Genomic DNA, 12,646 nt, shown 5'->3' with positions numbered 1-12,646 from the left:
ATCATCAGTGACCGAGGTGTGACCTGCAGGTAGCGCAGGCGCCCTGTGTGACTGAGCAGATGTTTTCCATAACATGACTTTAATTAAGTCCCATGCTTGTGATCATTCCATTTTTGACAGCTTCAAGGTTGAAGCTGTATTTCTAGATGCCACTTATCAGACCTTCGTCCTTCGACTCTTCTTATCTGATTTTCTTCTAACCTCTTTCTTCGACTCCCAACATCTGTAAGATGTCTTTTATCCTGTCTCACCCATCTCCCCCTTCTCACTCTGTAACAATTGTCTTCTATTGATCTAAATACAATTTTGTTAATATAGTTACAACTTAATTAGCACGAATCACATTTATCACAATTCCCCCATTTCTCTTTTTGATTATATTGATTCGTGCTCTAAAAAGTTGCTACTTGGTATCGTCTATGTTTCTTTATACTAGCTTCTAATTTTTCTAACATTTTTCATGTGGCATTCAGCTTTTCACACTTTTTCTCAAATTTGGTTAACATTTCTCATGCCAGGGTATTCTCTTTGCATTCAGTCACTATTTTCTCGATTTTTCTTCTTCGAGTGCAAGTGGATTGTGCTTTCAGTACCATCAAGGAATTTAATTTTTTTTTTTTTTTTCTGTTGATTTTAGATCCATGGGCATGGCTGTAAGTTGCATTCCTTGAATTACTGAGTGGATTAGTTTGATTAGATAGGATATCATGCAAGGCAGAAACAATAGACTTAAAACAGAACACAATAGCATGAATCCTAATTTTTTCCACCACACACCCTCAAAAAGATTATTCCACCAGTCAGCTTTCAGGATAGAATTCCATTTTTAAACTGGTACATGTGCCACTTTTTCGCCAGCAAGTTTGGTGATGGTTTCCCCGTGGTCATCCATTTCCACACAGCACTCAGATTCATTATACCTCCTACAAACTTCTCTTTCTTCTGCCAACAGATAGTCTAGGGCAATTCTGTTTTGATATACAAATGCTCGCATTTGTGAATGCTGTTTGGCCAACAACTTTAAGGCGTCCGCTGTGTGGTTTGAGACGACTTCTACTACGGCCTGGAGCCTTATCAACCGGTTTAATAGGTAAATTGGAGTTCTATATCCCCAAGACCCATCCTGAGCCCAAGTAGCAGGTTCATAGTATGCTATAATTCTTTCTGCAGGCCATTCTTCATCTTTCCATTTTTGGTTTCCTCCCGCCATCGGAAAGTCGAGATTTAATTCTCTTTTTTTTTTGTTCTTTCTAAGGTTTCATAAAGTGGTGTTCCTAGTACATCGCCCTTAGACCTTGGTATGACAAAGAAGGAGGGTCGTATAATCCCTAAGGTACAAGTTCCCTCCCATTTTCGGGGTAGTTCACTATGCTCGTTGCCCACAAATCCAATATATTCCATCAGGGGCTTTCCATCTTTCTTTTGTATTTTCTGGTTGTTCCCAATAAGATTTCAAGTCTTTTATGGATTGGTAGGGGTTAGCTCCAGAACTGTTATGCCAGCACAAATTAGTTTGATTATTCCACTCGCAATTCATTTCTTTTGCTATTCCCCAGTATCCAGTAGGACTCTTGGGTCGCCAGGTCTTTGTGTTATTGTCTGAATTTACTACTAAAGTAGATAGGCAAGGAGTATATCCTACCACTTCAGTGTATTTTCTCCCTTCCCGAGTTATACAAACTGTTCCAATGACTTGATGACTCAGGACCCAGCCTTCAGGCCGTCTTAGGGTCTTAGAAATTTGTGTATGATTCCATTTTAAAAATTGTTCTGGAGCCAAACCCTCACCTCTCCATGGCCATCTTTCAGCCATCCTAAGTCCTCCACAAACAAAACATTTAGATAACCCTAATTCGGTGGCAATTTCTTGCATCAGATCTACAAACAAATTTTTGTTTGAAGTTGGCAAATCCCAGTCGCTATAGTGCTGTTTTAATTGTTTATACAGCTCATCCAGTTCTTCTAACTCTTTCTTTTTGATTATTTCCCTATCCTTCATTGTTTCTTTTTGTTTTCCAATTAGTTTTTTCTTTGACCCTTTTCCTTTTTCATCCTTTTCAAAACACAAAAAAATGTTCGTATCTAGGACCGAGTTGATTATCATTAGGGTAAGGAGCTCGTCCCCTGAATCCCAAATTTTTTCTTACCCAATACAATTTTGAACTTTTTACACAAATTTCTAAGAAGCTGCTACGATCATAACAAGCTGCACTAATATATGGGTGTGCCACAAATACTGATTCCATCTTATTCTTGACCCACATGGATTGATTGCATTTGTCACAGGGATCAGGAAGGGTTCGTGTCTTTATTTCTGCTTCTTGAGTGGTTTGTCGTCTTGTAATTTGTTCCTGCATGGCCTGTTCTTTTCCATTCCATGCAGTCTTACGGTTCTGGCCAGCTGCTAGGGGTATTATTGTAAGCACCATGAAAAGAATCCTCAGGAATTTTAACTTTCTACCTGTCTCAAGGCCCCTTGGGTTGCAGCCAAGGGCCGAGATGTCCATCTTCTCGGTAGCAAAGTTTTCATCCTGGGATTTCTTTTTTCTTTGGTACCCTTGGCCTCATAAGGTTCGCACGATCTATTTTAACTTTTTCTGTTCCAAAGATGGCACAAAATATTTATAGTTCTGCAGCACTGCCTTATCTCTTTCCCTAGATTGATTAGCTAATAATTTTATTTTTTTTCCCCCAATTTAGTAAAGCTCCGGAGATATGCCAACCACAACAAAATTACACTATTTCAATTAAATAATTCTTCTTTTTGGTTTTCTAAAGCTTCTTTTCCACCAATAGATATACTCACGATGCCAATTTGCTGGTGAGACGTTTTACTACGTGGCACATAGACTTCTTCTCCACAGCAATTGCCAGTTATGATACTCTGATTTATAATATTTTGGATTGCTTGTTCTTTAGCCTGCACAAAAGTTAATATGGCAAGGAGTAGCTGGTCCTGATTCTCTATTAGTTGAATTGCGGCATAAAAGGTCCCGTTTTCATGTCTTAATGGTTTCCCATAGAAGTCACTAAAAAATCCTTCTGTTGTTAGCTGATCATGCATACGCCCTGAACAACTGAAACAAAGCAATTGTCTCTCTTTTTCTTTTGCCCTAGTTACTCTCCACCATGAATTAAAAACAGCAAGTGCAAAGAATACAAATCCATGGGCGGCATTCTAAGCCATGAGTACGACATTGCCAATGTTCTAATTGTTTTTGGGCCTCCTCAATAATAGGTGTTACCAGTCTCTTTCTCTTGAGTGGTAGTTCTTCAAATAAATCAGTTAATGTTGACTGTTGGAGGCTTTTGGAGAAATTTTTCAATCCTCCTGGGCTGTTTTCATTGATCAACTAGGTGTCTGATTCTTTCTCATCAGCGCTGTTCTGCCTTCAGGTTCAATGAGGTTGCAGCAGGCAGTTAATTCAGGATGTCCAGACTTTGATAATGCACCTTTTAAAACAACTTTAAACTGGTATTTCAAACAGCAGTAAAATAATATTTTTTTTTTTCACTGCACATACAAAAATCACATTCTCCCTTGGTCCCAAAGTACAGTGGTTCTATGCTAACCCTATATGGACTGTAGCTTTTGGCACCCAGTACTCTCCTTAGTTTCATTTGATTTATTACAATTTTTTTTGAGTAATTTGTTTTTGTTTTTTTTTTTTTATAAAATTTTACAAAAATGGTCACAAAGTGCTCTCGTGCCCCAGTGAATCCCCCCCATGTGAGCTGTCTGGGATCTGTTGGGCCAAAAGTCCTGGCACCGCTCTTTTACTATTGGGCAGAAAAATTCATCCTTTTTTCAGGGTTACCCCCAGCTTTTTCACAGCTTTCACTTCTGCCAAGGAAAAGCATGTTGCCCCACCCTGTGCTTTTGCTTCCTGAAAAGCCACACTCACACTGCCGTTTTTTCCTAGGGCTCCCCCCTGCTTTATTATCAGCCAAATTGTTTCTTTTTATTTTATGATGCTTGTATCTTTAAATAGTCTGTTCAGTTGGTGTTGAATATTGAATTCTGCAGCTTTAAGACTGATTCCAGGAGTGAAAGAGGAGAGAAAAAGTGCAGAATTAGTTATCAGAAACTACACTGACTCCCCCGCATTCCTGCTCACAGACCTAGTTGTCTGCAGTGGACAGCGGGAGAGAACTCTCTTTTGCTTTTTGGTTAGGTGTTTTTTTTGTTTTTTTTTTTTTTTTTTTTTTTTTTTCTTAACCAATTAAAGTAAAAAATTCCCTGGAGTGTGTTTTTCTTCTTTTTTTTTTTCTTGAATTATTTAATTTTGCTCTGGACTGAAAACCCAAGAAAGCACTGGAAGCTCACACCGTAGCCCACCAAGCCTGGCCTGGGCCAAGGCATTTCCCAGCACTGAAGGAACTGATACCAGACTAAGTAAGTTAAGCTGCAACTTACAAAAAAACCTTCTTTTGAATCTGTCATCTTTTTGAAACAATAAGAAGTTTTGTTGTTTAATATTGTTCATTTTTATACTGAAAAGTGTTTTGCCTGTTAAATAAATAGTTATTTTTTCCACTTCTCTCTGAGGAAATATTTTTTTTTTCTTTAATTAATTAAAAAAAGATTGCTTAAATTTGTTTCTCAGAAAAATTCTATTCAAAAGTTTCTTTCTAAATTTACCTTAAACTAAAACAAAGTCCTTGTGTCTACTAAAAATATGATTTCTTCATTTTGAGAATCTACTTTCAGCTTTATCAAGGGGTCTTCTGGTATTTTGGTTCATATTAAATAAATGAGCTCCTGACCCCCCCTTAGTTTTCTTGAATTAATATTTTTTTCCTGATAAATTCTTAGTGTTTGTGGCTGTTTGTATTTCTTGGATTGCTGTTATTAGAATCCTGGCTTTAATTTTCTTTTCCTCATCTCTCCGAACATACACTTCTTGTGCTTCCTTTAACAACTCCTGAAGCTCTTATCCTGCTAATCTTCCAACTTTTCTAATTTTTTTCCTGATGTCCCCCCCCTAAGACTTAGCTACAAATTGTGTTTTCAAAAGGACCTGCCCTGCTGGTGTATCGGGGTCTATGCTTGAGTATAACTGCAAATCCTTTTCTTTTTAGTCTCTTTAACCATTCTGCCAGGCATTCATCTTTCTCTTGGTGCTCACTCAGACATTTCCCTATATTTTGTCCTCTGGGCATTGCTTCCTGAATACCTTGGATAATCATTTACCTGAAATCTCTCATATTTTGCCTATGTTCTACCTCCTGATTATTACAATTTGGATCTGCCATAGGCCATTTCTGATCTCTTTGGTTTGGCTTCTAATGATCTCTATTCTAAGCCTGTATTCCTGACTATCTAATCATTTCTCTCTTCCACTGTAAACAAGATTTCTAAAATAGACTGCAATTCCACTCAGGTGTAAATATTCAGTCCTAATAACTGATCTAGTTTCTTTGCTACCTCAATATGATCTTCTGGCATCCTGCCCATCTCTTTCTTAAATTTCCTAACGTCCCTAGTATTCAGGGGAACACTCATGTAACCAATAGGTCCCTGTCCTGGGGCCAGATTTGCCATTGGAACCTCTCTAAGAGGGTATAATCTATCTTCCCTTCCTGCTTCCTCGCCCTCTTTGTCACTTTCTTCCTCTTGTTCCCTTCTGCCTCTAGTTCTGTGTGCTACTGGCTCGTCTTGAATAGGGGGTGCATCGGGGACCAAGGGCTGGACAGGCTGGACAGGCTGTCTGTATGGGGGTGGGAGGTGATTTAACGAGTCCCATGGCTTTAGCCAGTCCCTTCTTGCTGCCCGTCCTTTAGTTTGCAAAGGGTATAAGGAATAACCTTCTTTTTCTTGCCTTTGAACTATAAATTTACCCCCCACACACTTTTTGGAAGCCACAAAGCAGCATATTAACTTTTTTTTTCCTAATTAAAACGTTGTTTTGAACTCATATATAGATTTAAAACCTGACAAATCTAATCTTCAAATGATTTAAACTCTGGCCAGTACAAATTATTTGCACAAATCTTTTCTTTTCTCCACTCAAACATACAGTACTGTATAATTTTCTGCTTACTTTTTCTCTTTGGGATTCCCTTGTACTTTAGTATTGTAACACTATCCCCAGGGGGCTGTCCTGAGGAATCTCGCTCCCCTTCTGGTAAACCCCCTCTCGGTTCCCAGGCACACCGGGTTCTCGTGAACTATTCTCATAATTCACAACCCCTGGGTCAGAGATTTTACTTTTCCTCTGACCCATCTCTGGCAGCAACATTTCCCTTGCTCTCTCTCATTCGTTCTGCGGTTCAACTCCTTCGCTTAATATACCAATCTCACTTCTTTTGCCAAACACTTGTTTCACACCTAATTCCTTCTTTTCTTTTTATTCTCTCCCCAACCTCTCTTTCTGACTATTTTCCACAATCCTTTCTTAATCACGTACTGAAACTTCCATCTATTATCCTCCCAACAGATAGTTGAACCTGACTCATTCACTCCCTTCTTAAATCACTTCTTCCGAGCATCAGCTCCCTTCTCAAAGACTTTTCTCGTGAGTTCTCGGGCTGGGACTTTCCCTCCCAGTCCCTCCCGGGGTATTCACTCGCTCTCCCCTTTCAGACATTTCTCACTCACACACAAGCACACAGCCGCCCCCTTTACCCAACCCCATGGTACTCACACAGCCCATTTTCGCACAGGGTTCTTGTGCACAAGACGTTTTACGGGCACCTTTCCCTTTCTGCCGGCGTTCTCACGGGAGCCTTCTTCTTCTGGCATGCCTCCTTGTAGCGAGCTTCTTTTGCTTATGCTTTATTTTAATTTGGAACTCCTTTTCCAAGAGAGCCTGGTCTAGCCTTGGGACCACCTTAACAATTGGTGGGGAGCTCCTTCCCAAAACTACCCATTCTTCACTTGGACTGGAGTTCCCGGGTTTCGGCACCAAATTGTTATGAATGATGTTCTATTTTTCCCAATTTATCAAGCAACAAGATTAAATTTAATAGTAAGTTTTTAATAGTAACAAAATGAATACAATCAAAGTATTGGAGATGACAATTAAAGTATTGGAGATGAAACAATCAAAGTGCATATATTTAAGAATATACAAAATTTGACAGTAAGTAATTTAGTATAATTGAGGTTCGTATAAAGCATAAGCAAAACCGACCGGGGAGGGGCCCCCCCTCCGACCGGGGATACGGGGAGTGGCTCGCCATTCCTCACGTATCAAAGCATCCAGGCTAACAATCCCACTTATATACTGTAGGCTACAGAAGTTTCTAGAAAGCTCCTCCTAGTTTCTATTCCTAAGATCTACGTAACTATACTGCACGGCGCATGCTCTACTAATGGGTTAGGGGGTCTCTTATCCTTTTAAGGGTCTTATTTCCGGTGAAGGCCCATCATCATCATCAGTGACCGAGGTGTGACCTGCAGGTAGCGCAGGCGCCCTGTGTGACTGAGCAGATGTTTTCCATAACATGACTTTAATTAAGTCCCATGCTTGTGATCATTCCATTTTTGACAGCTTCAAGGTTGAAGCTGTATTTCTAGATGCCACTTATCAGACCTTCGTCCTTCGACTCTTCTTATCTGATTTTCTTCTAACCTCTTTCTTCGACTCCCAACATCTGTAAGATGTCTTTTATCCTGTCTCACCCATCTCCCCCTTCTCACTCTGTAACAATTGTCTTCTATTGATCTAAATACAATTTTGTTAATATAGTTACAACTTAATTAGCACGAATCACATTTATCACAAAGCCATGAAACTTTCCATTTAATTATACTGGATAATTAGATCTCATCTGTAAAAATGCAGATGTGATGAATGGCAGCATAACTTCTCCAATTATATCATCTAGTGATTAATCACTAAAGTCTCTTCAAGAAAGACAGAACCTGGCTGATACTAACTTGATCTGAAAAAAAAAATTCTTAAGGCCATCCCAACACTTTAAATTGTAGTATAGAAATTAGTTTTTAACTGTTCTCAACCAAAACCTTGTTGTCCTGCTACATCTGTTAGAGATTTAGGTACAGTGTGCATTGACACATAAAATCCAGATTAATTATAAACCCCAACTTCATTTGCTATCGCAAAACACAAGAGTACTTTTTTTCTTCATCCATTCAAAAAATGTTATAAGAATGGTTGCTTTAACAACAGGCACACAAAAATAACAATTAAAAAAGTCTTGGTAAAAGTACCTGGTCTGATGAGCCTATAAAATATTAGTGATACTCAAAGATTTCAGGTAGATTAGATTGGACCAGTCTCAAACTGTGGTTCTGTTGTTTTATTTACTTAAAATTACTAATGACACGAGAAATAAAGAGTCCTTCTTGTACTCAAAATAGTGAGATAACCTCTACCTTGTTTTCTACTACAGTTCTATGAACTGCAGCATATCCATTTACTCGTATTACTAGATATAATCATACATTCAGGCAACTCTAAGTGCCATACAGAAAGCAGGTATTAGTGATGTAAAAAACATTCTAGGCAAATAAGTGTTTTGTATTCTGGAAATACAGGTTTCACATGTACTTGAAACAAAAAGGGCCAGAAATTGGAGCAAGTTCCACCTGAAATCTTCTAAGAGGCTGCAATACAGTATATCAGGTGCTAATGATAACAATCTATTTTAGAGAGCAGCTAGAAAATATTCTGACAAACGCATGCTTTCAGTTAGATGCACAACACACCAGGTCACTGCAGATAATCATCCACTATGTTCATTCATTTAAAATAAGTCTAGTATAACAACTTACATTCATTAAAAGTGTGTTATGGACTACTTCATTAATCTTCAATGCATTAAGAAATAATCTTTTCTAGAAGTGCATTAGGCAAGTTTAATAGATATATCTTATCTTCCTCAGTGATGGTTTCTGTAATTTGCAGAGTAAACCAAATTATTAGACCCAAACTAGAGTACTGTATTAAATCACATAACTTCAAAATCCTAGTTGCGTTTTGTGTGTTTTTATCTAAACTCTGAAACTACAAGATATGAATATTTTCACGAAGTATCAAACATAAGCCTGAATTTCTTGCTGATGACCCTTGTTTTTCCTACATCTCAAAAAGAATTGCAGCTTGCCTTCAGCACCCAGTTTCCTTTATGTTCTAACCAAAGAAAATCTCCTTGGTCTTCTCAGAAAATCCAGGTACAGATTCCATCACGAATGCATCAAGAAAGTCTACACCATCCCTGCCTACACCAGGTTCCAAAACAAACATCTTAAGTTTCCTTCCTTTAAGGCCCTAAACCTGAACTAGATTCGTTAGGTGCCTGTCATATATATACATATGTATACAGTTAGATACATACATATACAGTTAGATAAAAGAAGCAATGGCTGGATGAGTGGCACAGGTAACACCCATAGCCTCCTAAGGTGACAGAGATTCTTATGATACAAGTTGCTTTTATGATTGGGAACCTATCCAGACTACAACCAGGATTTTAAAGTATGCTGAGTTTGTTATTCAGCTCAACAATCAGATCAGAACAGAAGGACTGATTTTAAGAAATTTAGACATGCTAGAAATATTCAAGACACTTTGTTTAGTTTAACAATCTTTTCAGTATCATATTCAGGCCCTTTTTAATTGCATATCCATATTCTTGTGCAATCAAAAAAATGTATATGTGTATTCTAAAAGTCTTCTACTACTCAGCTACTATTGAAATTTAATGATGTAAGAAGTTCTTCCACAGACACACCCATCTTTTTTTATTTACAGAGAAACATTTGGCAGGACAACTGCAACAGTAATCGTCTTTTGATCCTACCAGCTGTAGCACGACCTTTCAAAATCAAGCAAGAAACAACAGGCTTATCCCAAAACTTTCTAAATACTTCTTTTCTAACACTAAACCTGTATGCTAAGACAAGATCAGAATCTGAAGGGGCTAAAATCAGAAAAAGTTCACAGAAACACATACTAAATTCATGCTCTGACTCTCCAAGCATCACAAGTAGCATTAAAATCCATCTAGGTTTTAAGCAAAGTCCCCAGTTCTCTTCTCCTCATACCATCCCAGTTGCCTCAGTGTCATTCTAGACGGAATGGAGCCATCCATCCAAACCCTGCATTTCTTTGGTGTAGGCTATTCTGTCCTCTGACATCAAATACCCAACATTCCCCTCCACCCCTCAAGAGAAATCCCTTTATGAGTAACATCAAGGAGCTTAAAAGCAAATTGTTCAGGAAACATCCTTTTCTTTTCTAGCTAGTTAAATAAAGTTGAAAGCTTTTGAATATGGGCGAAATCACTCCTTTTGGCAGACAAGTACTGAAGTTTCACAAATCACAATTTTTTATATTTTTTGCAGTAATAATTCTCCTCCCTTCGGCCAACATTTCTACTTTCTAAGTCTAAGGCTTGCTAAGGCCCTAATCAATCATTACAGAAAACCAAAAATATGGGTAAGAATCTCTGAAGCTGAACAGGAATTTAGGGCAAGCTAAACTTCAGGTTACTCCCAATGTCAGCTTAAATCATTAGTTAAGTTTTAGGAAGATGGCTGCATTGGGATTCACAGAACAAAATCACAGGGTTTTGCTGCTTTCAAATTTACCCGAAGCTCCACCCAACCAGGCCAGGATAGTGTTTCAATTAGCAAGCAGGTAAGAAAGTAGTGGGATACTACAATTTTATATTTATATTGGAGTTTTAATCCCTGGCTTGCAAGCCTGTGTGTGTATATGAAGCCCTACTTCCCTGTGGTAAGTGGAGATGCAGTATTGACAAGTTCATGAAGCAAAGAGCTGGTACGACCGTGGACTCAGCAGTGGTCAATAAAGTACGTGGGAAGAGAAAAAAAGAGAAACAGACTAAAGTACAAAGAATAATACTGTGCAACGTCCCGGGAACAAGTGTACTTTCTTTCCCTAGTGAAACCATTACCGTCACTGTTCAGCAATAACACTAGAAAAGCTCTTTCTCTCCTTACCCACCACCCAAAACATCACCATTCCTTCCCCGCCTTGCCCAGCCCAGGCTTCTGCTCGGTTCCCTGCAGCACCGGGACGGGAAACAGCGTGTGCCCTTGGCAGCAGGGACAGCTTACCCTGGAAGATGGCCAATAGGCTGTAGGCAGCCAAGTACCCCTCGGAATTGTTGCAGAGCTGCAGAGCTCTGGGGGTGCAAGGGCCCCACCCGCAGCGCCCCTCCTCGGGGTAAGGGTTGGGCCGGGCGGGAGCCGCGACGCCGGCGCCGGCATCTGCCCTGGCGGAGCCCGCGGAGCACCGCTGGCCGAGGCCGGAGCAAGGCGTCTCAAATGCCGGGTTCTCGATGCCGCCGCTCTTCATGGCGCCCAAGGCTGTTGCCAGCCGCGGCTGCGAGCCGCACTCGCGCCCAACGCTCCGCTAAATGCCCCGAGGGCGGCCTGGCCCCGCCGGGCAGGTGGCGGCGCTTCCGCCGCCCCTCCCCGATCCTCCCCGCTCTTGTCCCGCGGCCGCCCTTACACTGACATTCCGCCGTATCAACAGCGGGCAGGCATGTCGATGTTCTCCAGCAGTATTCTTTCTGAGGGTAAAAAGACAAAATAGTAATAAAAAAAATCACGTGCCTGAGAAAAGTCATCAGGAATGTTTCTTTCGAGAAACGGAAAAAAACCCCCAAAAATCAACCAAAAAAACCCTATTAAAATGTTCTGTGTAAGTGTTGCAAATATAGAAAAGTTGCAAAATGTATCAGATATAGTACTTTCCCACTTTAGGGAACATGATCTGCCCAAAACAAAAACTTTGGACATTTGCAGATACTATCTTTTTGAAATATTATTCTCTTCCTGTACCTCAAAAAGTTTCCACATGCCAGAGTTCCCAGTCATTAAACACATCAAACACATTGACTCAGTTGTAGACATCAATCATGAGAATTTGTCAAAGGCATAAGATAACCTGAGTTTGTTTGCATTTAATATAAATTAATTGACTCATCTGCACAAGAATAACTGGGAGAGAGTCTGGGGATCCAGACAGAGCTCTCACCACCGGTGTTCATCTCTGGGCAGTAGAAGTTAGTCCTGAAAACCTTCCCCTTTAAAGAGTCCAAGACATTTTAGAGTCAAGAGAAAGAGGATTGAAACCATCAGCAGTGATTTTGATTTCACAGTGAAACCAGGGCATCATCTTGAATTCCCAACCATCTGTTCTTAGAGACAAGCATACATTTTCCAGTATTCATATAACAACATAGAAACTAAATGGAATGATTCTTCTGTAAAAATAAAACAAGTATGTTAAATGAGAGAATATGTTTCTATTTATTCAAATAGATAAGTTGAAAATGGAAAATCAGCTGCTATTGCTGCTTCTGCAGCATCTTGTAGGGGCAGTGAGTGGTGGCTAGAGCTGGTGGGCCATGGACTTCCCTGGCTCTTCTCCACCCTCCTCCTCGGCCATCTCAGGGTCCCTCCAAGGTACTGTCCCACCCCCACAGCCAGAAATTACCTTCCCAAGCCCACAGGAGTGCAGAAAGCTGCTTCCCAGTGAAGCTGGTCACTGATGATCCAAGCCCTGTAATTAATTATGATTTCAGGCTATAATCCAGAATGTTGTTTCCTCAAGTGTCTATCTAGATATATCCCAGTTACCAGCTTCTTGAGAGTTCTAAGAATATGCATAAACCACCTCGCACACCAGTCTGTTTAAAGGAA

The 12,646-nt window shown here is 39.9% G+C and overlaps 1 protein-coding gene across 1 annotated transcript in view; it reads right to left on the bottom strand.

The window, feature by feature from the left end:
* SLCO4C1 (solute carrier organic anion transporter family member 4C1) overlaps positions 1-11,390 on the bottom strand; it is a 37,891-nt gene extending 26,501 nt beyond the window's left edge. Inside the window, exon 1 of the mRNA XM_014892409.2 lies at positions 11,054-11,390. Coding sequence (XP_014747895.1) covers positions 11,054-11,294 — 241 coding nt within the window. The 5' untranslated portion in view covers positions 11,295-11,390. The remainder of the gene's footprint in view (positions 1-11,053) is intronic.
* Positions 11,391-12,646: the final 1,256 nt, after the last annotated feature.

Source organism: Sturnus vulgaris, chromosome Z (assembly GCF_052056855.1).
Source record: "Sturnus vulgaris isolate bStuVul1 chromosome Z, bStuVul1.hap1, whole genome shotgun sequence".
Classification (NCBI taxonomy): Eukaryota; Metazoa; Chordata; class Aves; order Passeriformes; family Sturnidae; genus Sturnus; species Sturnus vulgaris.
Note: the sequence above shows the minus strand (reverse complement) of the source record. Positions and strands in the feature narration are given on the sequence as shown.